Source organism: Pongo pygmaeus, chromosome 1 (assembly GCF_028885625.2).
Source record: "Pongo pygmaeus isolate AG05252 chromosome 1, NHGRI_mPonPyg2-v2.0_pri, whole genome shotgun sequence".
Lineage (NCBI taxonomy): Eukaryota > Metazoa > Chordata > Mammalia > Primates > Hominidae > Pongo > Pongo pygmaeus.
The window spans coordinates 65,716,996-65,731,932 of NC_072373.2; the positions used below are offsets into that span (position 1 = coordinate 65,716,996).

At 36.3% G+C, this 14,937-nt stretch overlaps 1 protein-coding gene across 3 annotated transcripts in view; it reads right to left on the reverse strand.

The window, feature by feature from the left end:
* TSEN15 (tRNA splicing endonuclease subunit 15) overlaps positions 1 to 9,404 on the reverse strand; it is a 78,472-nt gene extending 69,068 nt beyond the window's left edge. For all 3 annotated transcript variants that reach the window (XR_010122920.1, XM_054452481.2, XM_054452483.2), the window contains exons 1-3: positions 7,256 to 9,404; positions 4,761 to 4,842; positions 4,333 to 4,468 (exon numbers count right to left, since the gene is read on the reverse strand). Coding sequence is in view for 2 of the 3 variants with exons in the window: in XM_054452481.2 (XP_054308456.1) it covers positions 4,333 to 4,468; positions 4,761 to 4,842; positions 7,256 to 7,390 (353 nt within the window). In the remaining variant the exon portion in view is untranslated. The remainder of the gene's footprint in view (positions 1 to 4,332; positions 4,469 to 4,760; positions 4,843 to 7,255) is intronic.
* Positions 9,405 to 14,937: the final 5,533 nt, after the last annotated feature.

Sequence of the window (14,937 nt, forward strand, 5' to 3'; positions counted from 1 at the left end):
TTATCAGTACTCCATAATACTTGTTATTCAGTTATCTAGCTACAAAATAAGTGAAGGCAGTTCCAAATCACACATTCAATTAAATATCTGAACAAAGGGCAATTCTGTTTTTTTAGATTCCATCCAAGAATTACTAAAAAAAAAAATGTATTTTCTAAGCAAATATTCAGTGCTAGAATACTACTTTCATGAGGATGTCATGAAAGTATTTGTTATCATGGTATCCCCAGCACCTAGATCATTGCCTGACACATAAGAGTCACTCAATAAATAATTGTTAAGACCAAAAAGCCCAAGCAATATTGTCTGACAAATAATAATATTTAAAAGTGAAAACAGAATCATTAATGTATGTAGATGTTTCATCACTGAATAAGTAAAAGCTGTTTTCTGTCTTAAATAAAAAGTATTTTTTCTTTCATGATGAGTTACCCTCACATCTTCCCAACAAATACTTTTAGGACATGTCCCAATGAATTTCTTTGCTATACAAGGTTATCAGAGACTCAACATCAATCATTTTCTTCTCTGTGTTACTAACACAAAAAAATTCCCACATTAACTATGAAAGGCTGGAATTGCAGCATTACTGTTAGATATATAACATTTTATATTATAAAATACACTAAAAGTAAAAATAGATAAAAGTATGCCTACTACCTAAAAGACTGCCCTGTTAAAGACTGAGTAATGAAATCACACATACATACATATACACACACACATTTCCATTTGTTAAAAAGTTATTTGCATAGTTTGAGTTGAGAAAATGTTATGCACTAAAAGGCATAAATCTTGTATGTATCAGGCCTCATTTGTGCTATATTCTATATTAGTATTCTACTGCATAATATAGTTAAGAATATTTATATAAAAACAAGACATAAAGATTTAAGCTCTCTCAGTTATTAAATGCAAGAGCACCAAAATGCCTTACCAAATTATCATTCCAACTAATTCTACTTGAAGAAGAAAACAAGCTTTAGCCATTCAAGCTAGAAAAGCATTAATTACCACTTGGAAAATACTAGAAATTAACAATGGAAACAAATTTGTACTTCTAGACTTATGAAATGATTTTGATTAAAATAGGCTATTGCTTTCATTAATTTTATTTTTTAGGAATAAATGCAGGTTAATTTCAAATAGTAGCTCCTTGTCCAAACAAATAATATAACACTAATACTAGCTAGGACAATATTTGTTACAGTAATTAAAAGACATAAGTAATGAGTTCTGAGGAATGAATTAAGACTCTTGGATATAGGATGGCTTAGAAATCATGCTAGTAAAAACCGGAAAGTACTAGTGATTAAATCTGATGTCAATGCTAACAACTATTTGTAATTCTCAAACACAGAAAAAACTCCACAGTAAGGAGCTTCTCAAAGAAGCACATGAATAGACTGACATATTAAAAAACAATTCTCATTATGAAATCATAAATACAAAAAATACTTCATAGAAATCTGCAAATTTAGTTTAATATGGCTTTATGAAATATGCACAATGAAAATAACCAGTTACAGCAGCTTTAATTTAGAAGGGATCTTGCATGTACTGGTAATCTAAATCCCTCAACAACAACAAAAGACAAGGAAACTGAAACCCAAAGAAACTAGGTGTGTTGCTAAACATCAAACAAAATGTTAAGTGTCAGTCCCAAGACTAGAACCCAGGTCTTAAGACTTTATAGTCTGGGGCTCTTTCTACTAGACTGCTATGTATTCAGTCATAGTCAGCTAGAAAAAATATAAGTATTCATCAACGGTATTCATGCTGGAATGTAAGAGGCTCTGCTCTTTTCCCTACTTATATGCCACCCAAATAGAGCTGTGTTTTCATTTGTTCATTCTTCCCATACCCCACTCTCAGAGGTTTACAGCTCCCTTTTACATGCTCAGTATTACTCTCTTCCACTATCCTCTTGAATCCATCCTTCCTCATCTCTCAAGAATCTTGCTCCATCAACAATTGCCATCTCTTTTCTATTTTCAGACTTTCTGTAGGACAGCTCACGTGGCAGCTGGCTTCCTTTATAGCAAGCAAGAGAGAGTGCCCAAGATAGAAGCCACCGTCTTTTGTAACCTAATCTTAGAAGTGACATCCCATCATTTTTGCCAAATTTTATTCATTAGAAAGAAGTCACTGAGTCCAGGTCACACTCAAGGGAAGAGAGTTACATAAGGGAGTGAATACCAGAATTAGAAGAAGCCATCTTTGAAGCTGCCTGCCACAGCTTCTAAAAAAGAAATGCGTAAGGGAGGCTTGCTAACCAGATACCAAGACTTCTTACGAAGCAAGTGATTAAGAGATGTTGTATTGGCAAAAGGACAGATAAACTGACTAATGGAATGTAATAGAGAACCCAGAAACAAATTAATGCATGTTTGGAACTTTGGAAAATAGCAGAAGTGATATGTCAGATAGTGAGGAAAGGAGGGACTATTCAGTAAATGGAGGTAGAAAAAGTGGTTATCCACATGACAATGGTATCCCTAACCTCCTCTCACACCACTAAAAACAACAAGAACAATAGAACTCTTAGTGAAAATATAAGTGAGTATTTTTTAGACCACTAGATAGAAAATATTTCTTAAACTAGACACAAAGATGTTGATTATAAAAGATGGATAAATATGATTATATTCAAATTAAGAACTGTTATTCATTGAAAAACATCTTAAGACAGTGAAAGACAGATTTAAAAACTGGAAAACAGAATCAAAAAACTATTACGGTCAAGAATATATAAAGAATTCACACAAGTCAATGAGAAAACTAAAAGCAACCCAACAGGCAAAAGATATGAACAGATATTTCTTATAAATAATACATATATAAAGAAATATTCAGTATTATGAGTAATAAGGGAAATGTAAATTAAGACCACAATGAGAATAATCCATTCTGTTGGCAAAAATTTAAAAGTCTGACAATACTAAATGTGAGAGACAATATAGCTCCAAAGGATCTTATTTACGCTGCAGGTGAAAAGTAAATTGAGGCAACCACTTTGAAAATAGTTTGAAATTATCTCCTAAAGTTAAACATCAGCAATACTCCATCATCGAGGGAGTGGATATGAAAATGGTGGTATAATCACACAATGGAATGTTATGTGGCAGCTCAAAAAATGCACAAGAACGGATGAATTTTAGCAATATAATATTAAGTGTATAAGGAAGGTCAGCCTTAAAAGATAAGATTTTTAAATTAAAGTTAAAAACATCTAAAATTTAAAAATTCCCAGTGTATGTGGAATTCAGAATGACAGTTACCTCAGGTCAGTGAAAGCACGTTAAGGAAGGGACTTGTAAGATTAGATGTTAGTTATTGTCAAGAATCTAGTTTTGCTTTGGGTGATGGGTACAGAGATACTTATTACATTATTAAAAATAACTAAGTAAATAAATAAAAACCAAGCATGAACTAATAATGAGAGTATGTCATGAAACAAAGACATGCTTAATCCAATGCTGTGTACCTAAGCTTTTTAAAAAAAGGTCCTAAAAAAAAGTCTTTTTGTTAAAGCTTTTAAAAAAAGCTACGTGAAAATTTGATTTCAGCTTGCATGTTAATCATGCTTTTCACCAACTCCTATATAAAGTATAATTTGTATTACATGGTACATCTTATAACATCTGTTATTTCATATGTAATGGTCTTGCTTCCTTACCAAGAATATAAATATTTCTACCATACATACTGCCTCTGAAAAAGTACTGACCATAGAGTAAATGCTAAATAAATACTTGTTGAATGTTTGATATACTTTGTATATTTGTTCCTGCCCAAATCCCATGTTGAACTGTAATCCCCAATGTTGGAGGTGGGGCCTGGTGGGAGATGTTTGGGTTATAGGGGTAAATCCTTCATGGCTAGGTGCTGTCTTCAGGACAATGAGTTCTCGTGAGATCTGGTCATTTACAAGTGTGTGGAACCTCCCCCTCAACACTCTCTCTCACTCCTGCTTTTGCCATATGATGTGCCTGCTCTTGCTTCACGAACTTCCTCCATGATTATAAGCTTCCTGAGGCCTCCCTAGAAGCCAAGTAGATGCCAGCACCATGCTTACTGTAAAGCCTTCAGAACTATGAGCCACTTAAACCTCTGTTTTTTTTTTAAGAAATTACTCAGTCTCAAGTATTTCTTTATAGCAATGCAAGAATGGCCGAATACAACACTCATATTTAACTTATTCCTCAAATAGCCAAGAGTAAAGCTATGAACCCTGTATCCTAAATTTCCTTAAAAATATTATATCACTATGTTTAATGTTTCCTACTGCTTTACTTAGGAAAGGAACTTAGACCAAAATCACCTGCTCACCTGTTATGGCTGAGGGAAGCAGTGATGGGGGTAGGCACCACAGTCTGTAACCCCTCCCCTTCTATCTCAGTACCAACAAGGCAGATGAGCTGGAGTTCTGGTAATCCTACACAGTTTACTTCATGCCAGCTTTTGCCTGAAAGAGCATCATTGAATGGACAATAATGTTTATTAAATACAAAAAATAAAAACTCCAAACTTCTACCTAATACTCAGCTGAGCAAATATCACTCACAACACTACCTCCTGTCTTTGCTTTTCTAGTAGTTTCCGTTACTCAGTAATTCCCAATGTAAATAAATAAATTGCAAAATTAACAGCAAATGCATAAAAGATTGCTTATTATGTTAAGAATGCTATATCCCAATCCAACCCCCCAAATCCCTACCACAGTCCCAATAACAAAACAATATAAACAAACAACTTACTTTCCATGAGGTCCAGGTAAACCAAGAATGCTACATAAACTTGGGTGGCATCTCCTATATCTAATTCCATCATTTCTAAATACTGAAAATTAAAATATAATTGTCAAATTGAGAAGGAAAAATTATTTAATATTTTCTTCCAATCATCAAGTAGTCATCAAGCATATATAATCTATAAAATTCTTCTAGGTATAGTGGAAGTTAAAAGGCAATATAAGATCTTATCTCTGTCTCTAAAGAACTTGCAATTGTTAAATACATGCACACTTAAAATTGTTAGGCAAGTAACAATATATGACTGTAAGTGATTAAAAACCATGTAAATGGAATAAAAAACATGACACAGCAGGTCAGAAGAGCTCTACTCAGAGGGACTGGTAAAAGCTTTATAGCAGAGGTGGGATGGGATACAATTTGAGCACAGAAGAACATTATGATTTAAGTAAGTGCAGAAGTAAGAGTAATACTGCAGGTAATTACACAAAGGTGGGATTAAGCCACATACATTCAAGGGCCTGTAAAGAAACCTATCTGCCAGCAATAGAGAAACCTTTTTAATAAAATTTGTGTTGGGACATGTTAGTGGATACTGTGTATTTCCCTAGCCTCTTATTTGCATATGGAGAGAATCTGCTAGAGTATCAGTCCTAGCCTCTCCACCCACTCTTTCTCACTTTAAGAGTAGATTTTTTAAAAGGAATTGACAAGGAACTAGAGAAAGCTGCTTCTTTCAGACTACTGGTCAGCATAAGGGGAATATTTTTCAGGGGCCTACACCTGCAGGAGAATTCTGAGGCTGCCCAGCTATGCCAGAGACTAGGTGGATATGCAGGGCTAATGCTGAGTTGAATTATTAGCAGACCTACATGGGGACAGGTCTAAAGTCACATTCTCCCATCAGCTTCACTGTAACTGTACAGGTTCAGGAGGAAACATGTTTTGAAAATAACACCCAAAACATAATTTTGAGCCAGGTTACAAGGCCTTGGTGGTCAAGCTAAATGTGTGATTTTATCAGTATGGAAACACTGAGGATTTCTAAGCAGGAGAATAATAAAATAAAAGTGTATTTGGGGATAATAAATCTGGTACCATTTTACTGAATGAAACTACATAATTTTTAAATTAACAGAAAGGTGAAATTGGAAAAACAAACAAGTTATTTTTCTTTTAAAAATTAATTTGATCTTTCAAGAAGAGAAATCAAAAGGGGAGATTTGATGGTCAAGGTGTATACAGCCATTAACTTGAAAAAGAAAACAATCTACAAGTATACAAACTGAATAACACCACCAAATCTAGATAAGGTTTTAAAAAGTTGTTACTGGTGTTTCACTTATTAAGTACTTATATAGTGCTTTCTGTATGTTGAATGGCTTACAAATATTCATTAATTTAATCTTGTAGCAACCCTATAAGTAAGTATGAACTATTAATATCCCCATTTTTCAGGTGAGGAAACTAAGGCATAATAAGATCAAGCAACTTGTCCCAAATCACAAGGTTGATAAGTGACAGAATCAGGATTTAAACTGAGTCTGATTTTGAGTTCATGCGCCTAACCAATATGCTGCCTCTCCATGCTATTGTTTCCCTAAAAGGGCACTAAATAATATTTCCATGCTATTGTTTATTTTTCTCACCTTTTGGGAGGATGAAGGGGACAGAGTAGGAAGATAAAATTAAGCAAGAGAAGCTGAAAAAGGTTAACTCTTCAAACTTATACCTTCAAATTTTTTCTTGGCTGTTTTTAGATGATTATGAATTATTGCTCTCTAGCAGAAGAGTGCAATTCTGTTGAAGTACCGTAGAGACTAGTTTTTGAGATTCTTACAAAACCCACATCTCCAAGCAGTCTGTTCACTGCTTGGAACCTTACTGGTACAAGGCAGTAATGTCTCAAGCAGAAGCAAGCAGGGGACTATCTTGATCTCGCTTGCTGCTAATCTAGAAAAATACACGCAAAATGTGAGTAGCTCTGCTTTGAACAAGAACCTATTCAAACTTTCGAAGAAATCTGAAATATTAGGAAACTGCACCTTTGCAAAATAAAGATGCACTCTGGGCCCAAGGCTAAGTGTAAACGTGACTGTGCTTAAATCTTTATCACTATGGACCCCTAGATCTTATCCATCGCCCACAAATTGTCTTGCATGGTTACCGTGAGGATTAAATAAATTTATCCCCCAAAGGGGATTTACCTAGACAGCAAAACTAGTGGAGCGCTTATTAGGGATCTCCGGCTTGAGAGGGGCGGAGTTACTGTCTGGCTCTCAGTTCCAGAATGGCTTTGGCTGGGGGATTCAGATAGTGCAACTTGTTTAAACAAACAAAACCGATGCTGCCTGAGGCTGGCAGTTGTGCACACCGTTCCCCCTCGGTGAGGGTGGCGCGCGTCCTCAGCTCTCCCACTGAGGAAGAAAGAGCGAGCTGCCTGGGAGTTCTGCCTGAGTTAGGGGCCTGGACGGCGCCCTGCTCCTCTCGCGCCTCCTGACCTTAGGGTGAGTGCCCATCCAGGCGTCCTCGGGGGCCCACGAGGGAGCTCCGCCGCCGTCGCCAAAGCCGCGAACACCGCCCGGACCCAGGCCGCTGCAGCCGGGGGTCGGCTCGGAATCGCCGCGCTCCTCCATGCCGGCCGGTGCGGCGCTCCCGTGGTGCACCACAACCCGCGCCCGGCCAGAAGCAGCGGCGCGCGCGCCTGTGGGTTCCGCTTCCCCGAGGCTCGCAGCTGCCGTGCGAGAGGGCTCAGAAACTGGGAGGAAAGTTGCATCAGCCCCTCCTTTTGACCAAGGTAGCTAGAACCTGCGCGAACGCTCTCTAGTTTCGCTCTGCGTTTATTCAAATCTGAGCAAATTCTAGCGTGAAAAATATTAAAGAGCAGCCTGCACCCAGAAGCTCTTAATCCTCTTTAAGTCAGTGCTGCCGATAACTCTCTGAGAAAGTTGGGGGATACATACGTCGTCTTCAGCAGTGGGGTCCTGGTTTCTGATTGCTGGGAACGGGAAAAGCCTTACTCAGTGCCCTGGCATAGAACTTTAAAGTAGAACCATACTTTCAGGGTGACCCACGTTTCAGGATTAGAGGAAACAACGAGTTGCTGAATGAGTGTTCAGAAAGGTAAGATACAAACTAGCATAAGCATGTGATCTGGAAGCCAAGGATGAGGAGTTTCAGACAGGCAGAGTAGCACATTTTAAGTATTTTTTAATTTACTGTGAGTGAAATGGGAAGCTATTGGAGGCTCCTGTTACGTTTTCATAGGATCACTCTGACTGATATGTTGAGGATAGACTGGAGGGAGCAAGGACACAAACAGGGACTGGTTAGGAGGCTATCGCATTGACCAGGACAAGGGTGACTCAAAATCCAAAGTCCCAGGCAGGACACAACTTCTGTTTTCAACCATGGTAGACTAAGACCCTAGTGGACCATCCCCCAGCAGAAAACAACTTGGACACAATGCAAAAAGCTGAATATACTGGAATGTGAACAGTGGACTTGTAGGAAGGGCAAGCTTGCTTGAAGATCAGGAACTCCACTTGGACACAATACAAAGAGCTGAATATACTGAAATGTGAACAGCAGACTGGTAGGAAGGGCAAGCTTGCTTGAAGATCAGGAACTCCACAAGAAAATTCCCCTCTCTTTGGCATTTAGCTTGGGGCAAAGTGCAGTCCAGAAGTCAGGCTCAGCAGTACCAGGTGGGCATGTATAAAACTTATCAGTTATTCTTATCTGGGGAAGCAGAAAAGTGAAGACAGAAAATTTTGAATTCTGAAGAGATTAAGAAATCCCAAGGAAGGAGTCAGAGAGTGGATCCCCAAACTGTCAACCCACATCTCTGGGAGATCCTGAACCACCCAAAACAGAATCACAGCAGCTCAGTTAAAAACAAAAGATCTGAACTGAAACCAGAGCTGTCTCCAAAAGGGAGAGAGTTTTCAGTTAAAATCTAGCCGGAAAAATTACCTACAAAGGAAATAACACTCATCAGAGAAGAATAATAGAATCCAGACTCTCCACTTAACACTCACAAAGTCCAGAATACTATCCAAAACTATCTGACATATGAAATTCAAGGAAATGGATCGCATACTGTAGAGATCAACCCTGAGATGAATCAGATATTGAAACTGACAGATAAGGATTTTTAAAGTGACTATTATAACTATCCTCAGTGAAGTAAAACATGTTTTCAATGAATGAAAATCTCAGGAGACAAATAGAAAATCTCAGCAAAGAAAAAGAAAAAAAGATTTTTAAAACCAAATGGAAATTCTGAAAATTGAAAATTATAATTTTAGAAATAAAAAATTCACTGGGTGAATTTAACAGCCAAAAAAAATTACAAAAGAAAAAGTAGAGAACTTGAAGATAGAGCAATAGAAATTATTAAAAGTAAACAACAAAGAGAAAAATTATCTTTAAAAAGTGAGTAGACCCACAGAGATTTGCTACATGTCAGACAATCCAACATGCATGTAAACAGAAGTAGAAAAAAAAGGGACAGAAAAAATTTTTGAAGAAAGAGTGATGGCCAGAATTTCCCCAAATTTGATGAAAAACACATTTACCAGTACAAAATGCTAAATATACAGCAACTAAAATAAACACAAAGAAGTCTACATTGTAATAAAACTATTGAAAGTCAAAAAAATAAAGAGAAAAGCTTGAATGCATCAAAAGAAATAACACACCATACACAGGGAAAAGAAGGGCATCTATTATTGAATGAAATGTAAAGCCACACATGAAGATTCATATGTTGCCCTCAAATACATTACATTTGAATGAACCTTTGCCACTACAAAGCAGCTGCTAAGCCCGAAAGAAGAAAATGGCACTGAAATTAATAGGGTCATTGAAGTATGAAACACTGACACGAATTCAAGTGATTGGAAGTGAATAAATCTCTCTGACTCCTAAAGATCCAAATCAGTTCATATGATGGCATTTTTAAAAGCATTAAGAGTATTTTGATGCTAATCTGAGTAGAGGGAAAATTTTATAAATCAGTAAGGATATCCAATGGGATTAGGGACTATATGAACCAGCCTCAAACATCTGCAGGGGAAGAATTTCAGCTTATGTTCAAGAAAAAATAATTGGGGGTATGGAAAGAACCATAAACCAAAAAAGCGACGGATAAATGCCATCCTTTGGCAAATAGATTAAATACTGTTGCTTAGAAAAAGCATGATACATTCAAGAATGAATATTACGTGCTTTTCAAAAGAGTTGAAGAATGAAAAGGGAGTGTCTCTTAGCTTCCCTGTTAATGTAAATTTTTAAATAGGTCATGGTGATTGTGAATGGCTAAGAATGAACACAAAAGATTTGGGAACACTTAGACAACCCAGTATTTAAAGTACAGAATCAAAATACCTATTGTGACAATCTAGAGTGAAATCTACTAGAGAACAGAAGAGAGTTTCAGTGTCTAGTAGCCTGGAGGATTTCTCCTTTTGTAAATGCTCCAATAGTTCACTCTATTAGAGAACCAAAGTAGTGAGAAAAAAAAGCTAGATAAGAAACAATGAATGAAATCCCCCCGAGTATATTGGATTTAATCAGATTCATTGTAATCTGGCACTTGCTGAACTCATTTCCCAATGATATCCTGAGCCAGATCATTTTATTCCTATAAAAATCTGTAATGTCTAGCCAGAGACATGTTAATTCAGTAAGAGTCTCAAGAGGAAATGCGAACACTAAATTGTGATGTGAATCTCTAGTGTGGAAAGAAAATTTAAAAAAAAGAAGAAGAAGAAGAAGAAAAGCTTTTAGACAGTATTGTATGAGACAGTGATTCCAAGCTGAAAAATGTAGCCTAGCATTCTGGATCAGCTTTTCATTCATTGGTTGTAAGGAGGTTCACATATATCTTGTTCCTTTTTTTGTACACAAAACACACAATTTCCTATTCTCTGTGTTTCAAGAACAGAGAAAGATTCAAGAAAGAGAATGATTCAATATTGTAAAGATGGCAATTTCCTCCAAAGTTATTTACAGATTCTAGCAATTCCAATTAAAATCCCAAAAAGTATTTTCTTAATACCTGATAAACTGATTCTGAAATGTGGGCCTAAAGGGCCAAAAATAACCAAGACCCTTTTTCTGAACAAAAGGAAGGAAACTTACGAAGTTAAAGTTCTGAAATATAAACATCTTATAAAGATAAGGTTTTAAACAAAATTTAAATTCTTACAAAGATCTCTAATTACAAGTATGTGATACTGGCACATGGATAGGTAAAACCAATGAAACAAAATAGGGAGCCAGGCAACAGACCCATACACATGTGGGCAGATGCAAGAAGGGAAGGAGAGAAGGTTTGATTGGCTACACGGTGTAGGCAAACACTTTTAAATCTCTAGGAGAAAATACAAAAGAATATTTTATGACCCCAAGTTTAAGAGTGATTTCTTAAGACACAAAAAGCACAAACCATATGCTTCACTCGTGTCCCTGTGAAGAGACCACCAAACAGGCTTTGTGTGAGCAACAAGGCTGTTTATTCCACCTGGGTGCAGGTGGGCTGAGTCCGAAAAGAGAGTCAGCAAAAGGAAATAGGGGTGGAGCCGTTTTATAGGATTTGGGTAGGTAAAGGAAAATTACAGTCGAAGAGGGTTGTTCTCTGGCGGGCAGGGGTGGGGGGGGTCATAAGGTGCTCAGTGGGGGAGCTTTTGAGCCAGGATGAGCCAGGAGAAGGAATTTCACAAGGTAATGTCATCAGTTAAGGCAGGAAGAGGCCATCTTCACTTCTTTTGTGATTCTTTAGTTATTTCAGGCCATCTGGATGTATATATGCAGGTCACAGGGAATATGATGGCTTAGCTTGGGCTCAGAGGCCTGACAATATGGAAAAAATTTGGTAAATTTAACTGTATCCCAGTTAAGAACTTCCAACACTAAGAGAGTGGAAGGAAAATGACATCTGTAACACACAATTGAAAGAAAAGATACCCAGAATATATACAGAACTCCTAAAAATCAATTAGGAAACAAAACAAAACACTCCTTAGGTTAAAAAAAATGAGAGTAAACAGAAAAAAAGAGATAAAAGTCCAGCAAACATAACTTGATGTTCAGCGACATTGATTGAGTGAGAAAATGTAAATTGAGGCAAGAAGATACCATAATACACCTATCAGATTAGCAACAAAAGCCAAGAGTTGGCAGAAAAGTAGACCAAAGGGAAGATGCACAAATCCTATGATCCAGCAATTCTAATCCCAGGTATATATTCTAGAGCAATATTTTTAAATGAAGTGCCAGGACCTGTTAGTGGTTGTGAAATAAATTGAGTGGGTTGAGTACAGTTTTTAAAAAGTAATTATTTAAAACACACATAGAGTTTCAACCAACAACTTGAATGAATCTCATAACAACTAAAAACCTAATGTATAGTCAAAATGTTAGTTATAGAAGCATATGTAAGATATTTGATTTGTATAAAATTCAAATATAGCAGCTGTATTCATAATATCCCAGAAGTGGAAATAACCCAAATGTCCCTCAGCTGATGAATATATAAAGTAGTATGTCCACACAGTAGAATACTATTCAGCATTAAAAAGGAATAAAGAACTCATGCTACAACATCAATGGACCTTGAAAACATAGTAAGTGAAAGAAGCCAATCACAAGGGATCACATATTGTAGAATTCCATTTATGTGTAATGTCTAAAATAGGTAAATCTATAGAGACAGAAAGTAGATTAGTGAGAGAGTAGCACGAGCTGGGAGACATGAGGATTGATCACTAATGAGTATAGGTTTCTTTTTGTGGTGATAAAAATGTACTAAAATTGATTGTGATCATGTTGCATAACTATGAATATACTAAAAACTTTTGCATTGTATACTTTAAATAGGTGAATTGTATGGTATTTGAAGAAAAATTCAAATGCAGGCAAAACTAACACACATTTAGGAGATGTACCAAAGTTCTCCAGAGAACAGAACCAAAAAGAGAGAAAGATTGATTTTAAGGAATTGGCTCATGTGATTGTGGGGGCTTGAAAACCTGAAATCTGTGGAAGGCAGGCTGGCAAGTTGGAGACCCAGGAAAGAGCTTATGTTGCAGTCTTGAGTCCAAGGGCAATCCAGAGTCAGAATTCCTTTCTTTGTGGAGAATCCCATTCTTTTAAGGCCTTCAACAGATTGGATGGCAACCCACATTATGAAGTGTAATCTGCTTTACTCAAAGTCTACTGATTAAATATTAATCACATTTGAAAAATGTCTCACAGCAATATCTAGACGGGTTTGACCAAGCAACTGAGCACCCTAGCCTAGTGAAGTTGACCCATTAAAATTAACCATCACAGGAGGTAAAGTTCTAAACAAAATGAAGAGACTGATTAACACAAAATTCAGTCTAGTACTTATCTCTGGGGAATGGAACAAAGCATTGTGACAAGAAGGGACTCAGGGCTTCAGAGTTAATGGTCATGTTCTGTTTCTCAAGGTGGGTGCTGGGTATATGGATATTCATTTTATTAGTAGTATTTAATATATTAGTTTATGGATTATATCTGTTAGTTTATAATATATTTCATGTTTATTAAATATTTTTATTAAAATTTTTCTAATATCTAGAGTACAAAGCGATAGTAAGTTAGGCAATTTCTATAAACAAACAGATGCGTATATGCAACCTTAAATAATGCCTGGCTTTGTAAATATGAAAAGACATCAAAAGCAATCCATGGTCCAAAAAATATCCCATGTCTATCTCTAGATATTTAGTCAACATCTGCTATCAACATGGATATTGAGTCTCACTGAAGAGGACTGAGTACAAACCCACATTGAAAATGTGCAAATTAAAAATGCCATATTAAAATTACCCCAAAATGTTAAGGGTTGGGTGGAGTAGTGGATGATGAGTGATTTTTTTCTTTTTTTCCCCCATTTTCAACATTTTTTAAAGTTCTATAGTAAAATAGACTTTAATAAATCATTGAATTTTAGAGCCTTTGGCCTAGAAGGGCTAATCCAACACTCCACATTCATGTTAAAATATCTCTTACGGCTTATTTACCTTGCTTAAATGTCCCTCCCTGCTTTCTTCTATTCCTCTTCTCTCCTTCTCCCTCTCTCTGTCCTTTCTTCCTTCTTTCCTTCCTTCTTCTCCTCCCCATCTAAAACATCCAGTACAACATTAAACAGACATAATGAGATCTGACATTCTTATCTTGTTTCTGATCACAGGAGGAACACTCAGTCTTTCACCATTAAGGATGATGTTAGCTGTAGGCTTTTTGTAGATGCTGTTTATTACGTTGAGGAAGTTCCCTTCTATTCCTATATACTGAGAATTTTTATGAGGAATTCATGTTGGATTCATAAATGCTTTCTCTGCATTTCTTGAGATGATCATATGGTTTTTCAAGTTTGTTAATAAATTGCATGGATTGATTTTTTCTTCTTATTGTGGTAAAATACATATAACAAAATTTACTATTTTAAGTGGTATTAAATACATTCATAATGTTGTGCAACTATTACTCATATCCATCTCCATGACTCTTTTATCTTTAAAACTGAACCTATACCCATTAAATAATAACTCCCCATTTCCCCTACCCCCATCCCCTTGGCAACCACCATTCTATTTTGTCTCTGTAATTTTGGCTAAGTACCTTATATAAGTTGAATCATACAATATTTGCCTTTAAAAATTGGCTTATTTCACTTAGCATAATGCCCTCAAAGTTAACATGTTGTAGCATATGTCAGAATTTCCTCCCTTCTTGAGACTGAATACTATTCCACTGTATGTATATACCAGATTTTGCTTTTCCATTCACTAATCAATAAGCACCTGGTTTGCTTCCATATTTTAGCTATTGTGAATACTGCCGCTGTGAACATGGGTGCACAAATATCTCTTTGAGACTTTGCTTTCAATTTGTTTGGGTATATAGCCAGAAGTAGAAGTGTTAGATTATATGGTAATTATATTGTTAATTCTTGAAGAACTGTCATACTGTTTTCCACAGCAGCTGTACCATTTTACATTCCCACCAACAGTGCACAATGTTTCAATTTTTCTACACCCTTGCCAACATTTGTTACTTTCTGTGTTTTTCTAATAGCCATCCTAATGAGTGTGAAGTGATGAATCTTATAGTTTTGAATTGCATTTCCTAATGATTAGTGATGTTG